Source organism: Manacus candei, unplaced genomic scaffold, assembly GCF_025592945.1.
Source record: "Manacus candei isolate 608988 ecotype Guabito, Panama unplaced genomic scaffold, ASM2559294v1 h1tg000019l, whole genome shotgun sequence".
NCBI lineage: Eukaryota > Metazoa > Chordata > Aves > Passeriformes > Pipridae > Manacus > Manacus candei.
In genome coordinates, this window is record NW_026138067.1 from 4175524 (window position 1) to 4187831 (window position 12308).

Genomic DNA, 12308 nt, shown 5'->3' on the forward strand with positions numbered 1-12308 from the left:
ACTGAGAAGAGCCTGGCTCCAACTTCTTTGCACCTTTCCTTGAGGTATTACTATACATTGAGAAGGTCTCCTGTGAACTTTCTTCTTTCAAGACTGAACAATCCCAGCTCCCTCAGCCTTTTCTCATATGTAAGATCCTCTAGTACCTTAATCATCTTTATGGCCCTTTGCTGGACTCACGCCAGTATGCCCATGTCTCTCATGTACTGGAGTTCAGAATTAGACCCAGTACTGAGAAATGACCACTTCCTCTGGCAGTACTTTGTGTAATGCAACCCAGGATACCGTTCACCTTCTTTGCAGCAAGGGCACTTTGTTGCCTCTTGTTCAACCTGGTGTCCACTAGGACCTTTTCTACAGAGCTGCTTTCCAGCTGGGCATCCCCAGCATATATTGGCACATGAGATTTTTGACCCATGGGGTACATTGCTATTCACTGGAGTTTGTGGTCTGGAAACTATACTGATTACTCCTAGCCACCACCTTCTCATTCATACGCCTAGAAGTTGTTACCAAGATTAGTTGTTCCTCACCTTCAGGTGAGACTGACTGGCATGTAGTTCTCTGGGCTTTCTTCTTGCCCATCTTGAAAGTGGAAGTGACATTTGCTCTCTTACAGTCCTAAGACAGCTTTCCCAGTTGCCATGATTGTTCAAAGAACATCAAAAGTGATCTTGTGATGACATCTACCAGCTCTCTCTGCACTCATGGGTACGTCCTGTGGACTTACGTATGTCTAGTCTGTCTAGTATTCCCTGATCTGATCCTCTTCCCCTTAGGGTGAGCCTTCCTTGCTCCAGCCTTTTGCCCAGTCTCTGGTAGCTCGGATTCAAGGTTGGTCTTGCCGGTAAAGACTGAGGTGAAGGTATTCGGTACCTCAGCCTTTTCCAACTGGAAAAGAAGTTCATAATTTTCCTGACTTAATATCAATGTGTATTCCTATAGATAATGAAATATTTTAGCTGGCTCTTTTTCAGCTCTTTTGTTCTCCTGCTCCTTTCCTTTTCTAAACTCAAGTGAGCACAAGAATTTAGTAAAGATTGTGTAATAGTTACATGTTTTATATACATTTTTCTGAAATGTTTTATGTTGATTTTATACCTAACAGCTCTGAATAACGTGCAAGGAGAAGAAAATACAGTAGTTTAGTGTCAGAAAAATTAGAAAAAAACCAACAAACCACAGATTGGTAATAGGGACAGGATGAGGTAAGGAAACGATATTTGATATCATGAGAATCTTTTCACCTCATCATCAGCTGATGGTCTTTCCAGATAATAAGTGTAGGAAGTATTACATGCTACTTTGTTTAAGAAAAAACACTACTGGTACACCTTTCCTGTTTGGACCACTGTACTGTGTGTACAGTGTGCAGTAAGCAACACCAACCTTTGCAAGCTGATGGATTAAAAATAACCCAAAAATGTGAATCCCCCAGAACACCCAAAACGCACTATATATTAAACTGACAGGAATTACTGTTTATTTTTAATAATAATGAGCTGAAATAACTTGAGTCGTGGGACAGATCAAGGAATAAACTTTATAAATCAAAGTACTGTAGCTTAAAAATATTTTCAAAATCCTCAGTTTTTGGCTTGTAAGCTAAAGACATCTTAGAGATGTTTTAATTCAACCCTTTCTGAGCATCATGCCAAGATACACCAAATTCGTCGTTTGAAAGAAAAACCTCAACAACCAGAACTTGCTAAATCACAGAATCATAGAATGGTTTGGGTTGGAAAGGACCTTAAAAATCATCTAATTCCAACACCCCTGTCATGGACAGGGACACCTTCCTCTAGACCAGGTTGCTCAAAGCCCCATCCAATGGCTTAATGTATATGTTAAAAAAGAGTGAATTTGTCATGCCATCTTATTATTAAGCTGTCATCTGATAGTAATAATGGTCAATGGATTGATTTTCAACTTTCTAGTATTTAATATGGCAAGAATGGATTAAAAAATATACTTTAGGATTTTACTCTCCTTTAGTTCAAAACCTGAAGAATAGGTGAGAACTATTCTAAAGGAGGTTATTCCATGGTATATATTTTTTTGTACTGACATTTGTTGTGTTATAATTATGAAATAGAAACACCAAGAAAGGTTTAAAGATGTCAATATATATAAGAAATATTATGTTGAACACAGGATAAATTTTTTGAATGTGAATGTTTTGCTCTTAAGGCCTACATCTTAAGAACAAATACATTAATAAGAAATCTGATAAAAATGTAATTATTATGCTTATATACTGTCCATGTGACTGCTCAAAGGAAAGTTAGTATAAGCTAGATTCACTGCACTCCCATCCATACATCCTACATTGAAATCACATATTTTACATTATCAATGTTAAATGATATCACATTTCTGATTTCCTGAATTTATGTGGAGATATGCCAACTGAATTTGTTAAACTTGTATGAAATATGTTTGCTACTACCCTTTATTCAGTAACTGATAATAATCCATGAAGTTGCAGCAGCAAAATCAAAAGACATCCCTATCCGGCTTGGTGAACTGATGAACCTATGCTAGATTTTAAGCAGAGTGTAAACTGACACAGAAGTTTGAGTTGGTTTTGTTTTTAAACGTGTCAGCCAAAATTGGTGTTAATTTTTTAAGAATACTTAGTTTATAAGGATTGTTTTTGTAAAATGAGCTTTAGGTGTAGCAGCAGCCAATGTGATGTTGTAGTATGTGCACCAGTTCTGTAACTCACCATATCTGTAATGCCTGCTTAAACCCCTTGTGTTTCTTTGGTCTGAATGCCCTGTTGAAAAGGTATGCAGACCGAATACCTTGGGTATCTGAATGCCATAAGGCATTTTTTTAATGCCTTGTGAAAGACTAGTTAGAACAGAATTTGGGAAAGATATCACTATAGAGTGTGACGTCTTGTATGTATGTGGTTTACAGCCTAACATTGCCTTCCAGTTAAAAAGCAACACAAAGCCAAATTTAAGGCCTAGTTTCCAGTAATTTAATGTTTTATTTTGACTATTTTTTGAAGATTTTTTCTTCAGGTGTGTCCTGTGGCAACAAGGCCTTGTTTCTAGTAACTTTTAGATATTTTTTGATATTTGAGTATTTTGAAGACTTTTTCAGATGTGGCTTTTTATATTTGTTAACCAATGATGTTTTTCATGTATTTACTCCCTTGTAAAATCCCATACTTAGCTTTGCACAGATAAAAATTTGAAGAGTCTGTTTTCCTTGGTAAAGAAGCCTGAGCTATACTTTGATGTGAGACAGTCAGGTATGTGTGATGCTGTTTGCAGTGAATTTATAAATGAGCACGTTGTCTTTCTCAAATGCACATTACTGTAAAGCCTTCATGGCTTGTCAATACTTTTCTTTCACTACTCATTTCTGTGAGATAAAATGAGTAATTTCAGGGAAGATTAAGCTATCAAAAATGTCTGTTTACACATAGATGTATAATATAAATGTGTATGGCTGCATACTTCTGTCATTTTTTTGGCTGTTCCATATGCATGCATGTGTTATTACCTAACCTAGTGAGTATTTCAGTAAAAGAGTAAATCTAAGCCCAACAGTTCAGGGTGAACATCCTTAGCTGTATACAAGAACAGAAAAATACAGAAACTAAGAAAAATACATTGCACCTCTTCCAGATTCATTGTGCTTCATAGCACTGGAATGTAACACACCTAAATTAATCCAGAGTCCAAATTTCTCTCTTTCCATAAACGTCTGGAAGACTCTGCATCTGAATTCAAAATGAAGAATTTTTCCTCAGCTGTGTAGGTGCATTACAGAATTTGTCATTAACAGTTCAATTTAATTATTTTCCTTCTATTCTTCTTTTTCTCTTTTCACTACCCTTATCTTGGGAATTTTACCTTGTTACAAAATCTTTTTGCTGCTTTATGGAAAGTTCAATGTGAGCTATGGGTATTATCTATCTTGATGGTGTACTTTGGGCACCTTTTCATTCAGAAGTCTGCACCAGAGGTCTCTCTGGAATTTTTGACTGAAGTGAAGTAATTTTATCATTATGGCTTGGTCAGTAGACTCTAGCAGAAAAAGTCCTTCAAATTGTTCTGTCTTAGGATGACTTTCGGTATATTGCATATCTTTGGTTCTTTAAGAGCCAAATGATTCTGATAATGAATGAATGACTGAATATAAGAGTAAGTTTCAGTACCCAAACTTAAGATTTTTCCCTGTTGCAACAAAGTTGGCTGTTAAGGGCAGAGCTGTGTTGCCTAGTTTCTCTTTTACCTTGATAAATATCTGGAAAGGCTTTGATAAAACAAGCATGTATCTACAGTAGACATAATTATCTTCTTGGTGTGCAAAGACTTCTCAAATTATGATAAGTTTTGATTTCTGATATTACTTGCAGGTCAGGAGCACTGTGTTTATCCCTATTCAGAATCTGTCACCTCTCACCCCATGGAAGGCAATCATGTTTCTAAAGGATACAGGAATGAAGTTACTGCTTGCTTAGGAAACTAGAGCTACGTGGGACTCAAACCTTATATGTTCTACTTTCAGAGGCCCCTTGAAACTGCTGATGGAATGCTTTCATCAGTTGGTGAAAATGAGGGGGTTCTTGGCTGACACCAGTTCGTCGCATAAGTTTGGAAACGTTACAGCTAATCAGAGATTGGTCTTTTATCCCAGCAGAGCACTTTTCCAACCATACCTGAAATTCCTACCTGAAGCAGTCACAGAATTTCATCTGAATTAGCAAGTTCACCTGCCAGGAAAGAAGGTGCTTTTGTGAACCCCAGGGGTTAGACATGCCTAGTCTATTTATTTAGCAATTAATTTCAATTAATTAATTTTAATTGGGAACTAGGCCTAATGCCTAGTTTTGTTTGAACTCTCTGAAGCAGTTTAAGTATATTATTAATCTCAGAAATCAAACCAATGAAATGTAACTCTGCAGTTTTTTGATTTCAAGATACTAGAACTTGTAAGATGGGCAAGGTAGATTCTCCTTGCTGTTGCAGCTCATTCTGGCACAGCTTGGACAGTCTTGTAACACAGGTAAATATTCTTCTCTGAGGGAGATAGTGATTGCATGACAGTGATCTTAGATGTTCGATAAACACCATATCTTGAGTGAAACTGCCATCTGTCCCCACTCCAAAGACTTCAGTAGTTTTTCTTTCTGCTTGCTGGTACAAGCTCCTGCACATGTACACATCCATCTGTGTGCATGCAGCATCCACCATATGGGATAGCTGGTTTTGGTACCATTCCAAATAGCAACCCACGTCTGGACTGATTCTTTGGAATTCTACATTTCACAAGCCAGTGCTTCATTTTTTTTCTTTTGATAGTAATAGTTAATTTCTTATCTTGGAATATTCTTTTGCCTTTGGTTTGTTATCAAGGAGGTGACTGCATAGGCATCCCTCAAATGAAAGTTACTCGTCTACTCTGTTGGTCCAATTTTCTGTAAAAACACATTTCTTGTGTTCCCAGATTGGCCTGCAGTCTCTTCAGCCTCACACTTGTGGGAAATTATAATTCAGAAATAAAATATTTAATTACTAAAAATCCCAAGAAAAATAAAATATTAGTTCACGTAGGGCAAGCTTCCACTAGCCCTCTTTACAGGATATTTTAGGTTTGGTTAGTTGGCATATCTCCACATAAATCCAGGAAATACTTGGGTCTTAGTATTTCTGGCAGGTTGGTTTGTAGCTAGTATTGCTCTGAGCCTTTCTCTGATTTTAGATCTTTATCATTTCCAAAGTCATCTTGACCAGACAGTATGGAGTAAAAAAAAAAATTAGTATCTGTTGATCCATTTGCATGCATAAATAGCATATATGTGTGTGCGTGTTTTGTGTACACATACTTCACATGGTGTGTAATGTCTTGTAGATTGTTTGTGCCAATAAAAATTAAATTCAGAAAAGCTTTGCTGTAGTTTTTCAGCCTCTGCTTAAAAACTTAATTGTAATAATTGTACTTGAAAAGTAGTAAATTTTTTTATTCTGAATTCTGCGAATTGTAATTAATTTCGTATTCTGTATATAATAGCCACAGAACATTATTCCATTGATAAAACTGTGATCAGTATTCTAGAACAGAATCTGATTTTGACTTTGTGTCAACAAAATAACATCATATAAATGTTACTGTAGTTCCAGAACTTTGTTACGTGCTCTTTATCTTCTTTAGAACACTACCAATTAGTAACCATAAAGCTTAATCCCAAGTAGGTGTATTTAAGATTTACTACATACTACTTTATAGCTAGCTTTTTGGATTCTTGTGATGAAATTCTTATGATAACACTTGCCTGCAATATCTCCTTTCCCATCAGATTCAGCTTCTCCTACAGCTGTGGGGCTCTTGTCATCTGCTATTTCCCAAGCAACAATTTCCTCATCAATTTGTGGCTAAAACCCAAATCTTGATGATCCTTTTCCATCTAGTTCAACGCTGATCTTTCATCTTCTGCATTCTTTTAACCAGAAATCTTTTGCCAAAAACCTGACAAGATTGTACTGGGCGTCATCAGCAGCAACATCAGCCTTGATTTCAGTGAGCAAAGATAAAACAGCTGTTTCATTGTCCAGATCAGCACTCAACCACTCAATATTTGGTCATAATTTTTTCCAGCTTTGTCTGGCTGTGATAGCCTTGATGTTTTTCACTCCATGACTAGTAGTGTAACTTATTATATTTTGCTGATTCGTTTCTTTAGTGGTTCAGAAATAGATAACTGCTTCTTTGGACAGTATTTCTATCCTATTGTCTTTTGAACTGTCCTGTATTGTCTGCATTCATTCTTCAAAAATTCTTGCTTCACTTTGGCAAGTCAGTGTTCTTGCAATGTTACATCCAGAATTGCCAAATGATGGCTCAACAGTTGCCATCATGGGAAAGCTGCAAATGGCTTTGCCGTGTGAAAAGTTATATCAGACAAATGGATATATTTTGAAAATTAGTGAAAATAAGTGATGTAAAGTGTCTGATGAATGTTTAGAAAACTTCAGATCATCTCCCTGTATGCATGTGGGAAGTATTTCTGTGGGGCATAGCTTGTCTTCTCAAAGCTGATGGGGGGTTTTGATGTTGTTATAGCTAGAGGACACCAAAGTGGCATGTTACTATGTTCCAGAACAACTTTTTTATGCTTTTGGAGACAAAATTAATGACTGTACATTCAGAGGGAGGAGGAGGAGAGATGAGAGTTCTGTTTGTCATTGACATTAGTCTTTTTCTATTAACTTTGCATACCACTGTATATATAAGTTGATTGTTTTCACTGGAATAGGATTAAATTGTCTTTCTTATTTTAATTTACTTTTATAGTGGAAAATGATGAAGGCGTTTGGAAGTCATTCTCCTTCAATTAAATGATTTTTCTGTTTGTTTTGGGGTTTTGTATGTGTGCACATGTTGCACACTGCTTGATTCAGGATCTGTTTTCTATTGGAGAAAATTTACAAGCACATTGCCTGCCTCACACGAATTTGTTTCCCACAGAGATTCCTAATGCAATGTGTGAGGTTTCTCATTACGCAGTTATATGGATTATATTTTCACTCCAATAAGAACAAAATTAAATTACACAAAAATTAAGATGCGTGTAATCCTAATGTCTGATCTTTAAAAAAAACTTTTGTCCTCCTTAAATGATAACTCTCTGCAAAATCAATGGTATAAATATTCTGCTTTTGTCAACTGTTATGCATCTGCAATTTACGTAGCAGCTGATGCTACAGCAAAATATCAAGAGCCAACTGGACAGCAACATTGAGGATCAAATGTTTTTTAATAATTTTGTCTTTTGTAGCTTTCATTAATTAAAAAAAGTTAAAACAAAGCCAATAGACTGTATTAATTTGTGGACATCCAGTTCCATAACTCACATGGATTAATACACATTGCTCTTTTCTAATCTTAAAATAATGATCCAGTCCTTCAAAGTAGGTTTTAATGCCTTTGGTTTTGTATAAGTGTCACATTTTGAGCAGATATGCATGAGGAACAATACAGTTCAAAATCAGTTGTTGTCATTTAAATTTTATACTTAAAATGTGAGAAACAAGCACAGTAATGTATAAATATCAAAGAACCTTTTATTTTGAAGCTTAATGAAAGTTATAAATTTCTTTGGGATCTTCATATCTGGCTAAAATTTTTCAATTTCCATTAAACATTCAGATAATTATTTTACTTTGGTGATCAGCCAGGTTTATTCATGTGCATTTAGGCTGGCTAACAACCATAGTATTTTAAGTTAGTTATATTTCAGTTTTTTGTTATCATAGATTTTTTCTTCAGACTAACAGGACTGAAATTAAGAATTAGAGGTGCAAGTCCGAATGTAGCATTTCATAATTGGTTTTCAGAATACTGGTGCTCCAATCAGTGTTTCAAGTTGTCTTCTGTACATTTCAAAATACGTAGTTTGACATGCTTCTCATGACAGTGTCATAATCCAATATTAATGTGTTTTGGTTTTCAGTGGTTCACAAGGTACTTCTTTTTCTAGCAATCGGTAGGAGCTGTTCCGCTTGGTGTGTCCGTAACTCGAAAAAAAGAGGATGAAGCATCAGTTGGAAGTGCACCTTTGGCAAGGCAGCAATCAAATCAAGCCTCTGAGTATGCCAGCAGTCCTGTCAAAACAAAAACAGTAACAGGTATGATCACTTAATTGAAACTAGCCTTCCTGCATTTGCAACCTCTCAGTAACATGCCTTCACACGTCAGCTGTGCAAATACTGTGGAACAACTTTCAGCTCTAAAGAAATTACAAATTTTTGAATTAAAAATAATCAAATGTATAACTTTGAAATACATGTTTATTTTTCTTCTCATTTTCATTTAGTGCTGTCTTTGGGGCTCTAATAGTTTCATACAATACATTTTTTAAAATGAGATAAATGAGAGCTGCTTTCAATAGGATATCTGCCAATTGCCTTGATACTTAGTCCATAATTTTGTCAGACTTCACTGTGATTAATCTCTGATTTCAGTCAGTCTGTTTGCATTGCTTAAAGTCTGGCATGTATGGAAGTCAAGATTTGTGCATGAAAAGTTAAAATTCATTGTTTTCAAAATCACCCATAGAAAGTGCATTTCTTAGTGCTTCTGTTTCTGGACTTCAAGAAACTATTTAAGTTTAGGAATATTTTCTGGCCATTTAAGAGTCTAAACTGAAACTTTGTTATCACTAATCAGGATGATATGGTTTTCTGGAAATTTCTAGTCTATTTATTCATATCGTACTGTCTGCTAGCAGTAAAGTAGTAAAGAAAATTACTGTCCAGCTGAAACATTTATTGATCCTTCTGAAATACACTATGCAAATTCTCTTTTCCTTTGCATTGATGTTTATTTCCAGATAATCACGAAGTACTTCAGGATGTTGTCTGCTGAAACTAAGATTACAGTATTGTCCATTAGTGTTAGACTTAAATGCTGTTTTGGGATAAAGGCCTATTTTGATAAAAAGGGCTAAAACCAGAAAATCTGTTTGCTGAATATTAATGGGTTGATGTGTTATCATTGGTAGTAAAACGATAGATTAATTTCAAAGACTTCTACTTTATTTATGAATATTCTTCATTTTTACCATTTATCCATTTATTTTTACAAATCATTTATGCATTTCCTTCATTTATGCCTAATATGTAGGGAAATATATATGCCCATATAATTAAATGACTGTATCAAGCATATTCTTCTTTTAACTGTATTTGTCATCTATTCTGCTGTATCAATATAATGAATGATATAATTTTTTCTTCTTGAGGTTAATTCTACCTGTGCCTGCAAAGCGCAAACTGTAATTCACTAGAGAAGCTCTTGTAATTTCGAATATTTGACATTGAAACACAGGTATTTGCATAAACAGATTCTAGATTAGTTTTTCTTAATTACTGATTTATAAAAAGTAGGCATATGATTTGCAGAAGTAGCTTTGTACTTGGATTTTGAAAATTAGTGTCCCAGTCTCCCTGCTGGGAGACCTTTTTGGTTTTTGGCCTTTGTTCTTCACCTTGAGTATTATCTTTTCTGTAGTAAGGATCACACTAGAATTGTCTACTAAAGGAAAACATTATTGTTCAAAATCTAGGAAGGCCATAGATGTCAGTTTTGTTTTTTGGGGTGCTTTTGTGTGTGTGTGAGGAATAACAAAATGAAATTATAAATTATAAATAACATCATAAAAGCAAAATAGGGGGTTCTCAATAGGCATCTCAACTCCTTCCACATTTAGATTGAAGTAAATATCAAGATCTATTTTCAGTTGCTTAGTACAACACACATTTCTGGAAAAATTAAAAGTTCATTTGTAGATTTAGTTTGTGTTAATTACCACTTACTTTACTCAATCAGTTTATCAAATAAGTTTAGCCTAAGTGCTGAGGATTTTTTGAGATTAAGTAGATATTTGGCTTCTCTATTAAACAATTTTGCGGCACAGAGTTTAATATTATGAAAAGAAAGGTGATGGTACTAATTCTCTCAAGAGAGAACATTGACTAAGCATTTTCTCTTTTGATTTAGAAGCAGTCTTTTAAAGAAGAGATTATTGAATTTGGTTGCATTAATTGTCAATTGTTAAAAAAATGATTGGAAAAAGATTACTGTTTTTTTTAAGTGAAGTTACTTACACGTATCAGAGGGTCTATTGGGTTTATTTTTAAGATGCATTGTGCCTGAAACTGCTGGAATGAAGGCTAGCCTGTTGCTGTGGTTTAACCCCAGCCAAGCCCCCGTGCAGCCCTCACTCACTCCCCCACCAGTAGCGTGAGAAGAGCATCAGAAGGGGAAAAGCTGAAAAACTTGTGCGTTGAGGTAAAGACAGTTTAATAGAGAAAGAACAAGCCCCACATGGAAGCAAAGCAAAACAAGGCATTAATTCCCTACTTTCCCTAGACATGTAGGTACTCAGCCATCTCCAGGAGAGCAGGACCCCATCACACATAATGGTTACTTGGGAGGACAAACCCCATCACTCCAAACCTCCCCCCTCTACATATGCTGAGCATGATGTCACATGGTATGGGATATCCCCTTGGTCAGTTTGCGTCACCTGTCCCGGCTGTGTCTTCTCTCAACCTCCCAAGCACTCCCAACTTCCTTGCCAGTGTGGCAGTACGAAAAGCAGAAAAGGCCTTGGCTCTGTGTAAGCGCTGCTCAGCAGTAACAAAAACATTTCTATATTACCAACCCTGTGTTCAGCACAAATCCAAAACATGGGCCCATACCAGCCACTGTGAAGAAAATTAATTCTACCCCAGCCAAAACCAGCACACCTGTGTCTTAACATGTTTATGTGTTTGTTATACTCTGGAGATAAAATGGCAGGTGTAACATATCTGAAATATTTGATGTTTATATTAAAAAAATGTGAATCCTATAATGAATGTCAAGGACTGAAAGCCTTGTATAGTATGAAATTAATTAAATGGTTGCTCTGCCTGCTGCAGTAAACCACACAGATTTCCCTTAATTAAAGAAAGAAAGGAGAGTCATGTCACACTGCAGTGCCACGCAGGCTTGTTCTCTGTGTACCCTTCTGCAACTTCATGCCTGTAGAGTTCTCTTGTGCCACACTTGTCAGAGTTGGCTTTGTGGTGGAAGATTCAGGGGTCTATAGAAGCTAACACATATTTTGTATCACAAAAAAAAAGCTCTCTGATTATGAAGCCACTAGTTACAGTGGTTAGAAAAGGTTAGACAGATATAAGTGTGAAAGGTAAGATCTCGTTCTCAGAGAAGCTTCAGTTGATCCTTTCTTTCACAATTTCTTTCTTTAAGCTGTATAATGTGTTGGAGTATGGCAAATATGACTTTAGTTCATTGCACTAAGAATAGAGTGCCTGTGATTCTTCTCCTTTCTAATTCTTCTGGGTTCCTCTTTCACTTCAATTCCTTTCTTCTAATTTCACCTACTTTCTGACTGAGTATTTTTTCATTCATTATTTGTGTCACTGTTTTAAACCAGGAATACCACACTGATTATAGATCTAGGACATATAATACTACCTATGCTACAAACCTATTCTAGGTAAAGAGGCAATGATTCTTGTAAGCCTCATATTTATTATTTGCCAAGGCTCTAACTACACCTGTTTTAAATTGTCAGAAGACTGAGATCCTGCATTGATAATATGCACATATGCATAGTCCTTAAAGTTGAAGGAGATTTCATCTTAAAATCATGCTATTCAGGTGGTAATTTTGAATTAATTCTTTTCAAGTCTATCATGGTTTCAGCAGTCACTCCCTTGAGAACTGCTAGAAAGCAACCCTATGTACTAGATGAAAGCAGTTTGTAATCACAGCTG

General features: G+C 35.8%; 1 protein-coding gene across 3 annotated transcripts in view; it reads left to right on the top strand.

Annotated features, from left to right (window-relative positions):
* Positions 1 to 12308, top strand: part of VPS13B (vacuolar protein sorting 13 homolog B) — a 428152-nt gene that overhangs the window by 183795 nt on the left and 232049 nt on the right. For all 3 annotated transcript variants that reach the window (XM_051785196.1, XM_051785198.1, XM_051785197.1), the window contains exon 21: positions 8501 to 8648. In XM_051785196.1, the coding sequence (XP_051641156.1) occupies positions 8501 to 8648 (148 nt within the window). The remainder of the gene's footprint in view (positions 1 to 8500; positions 8649 to 12308) is intronic.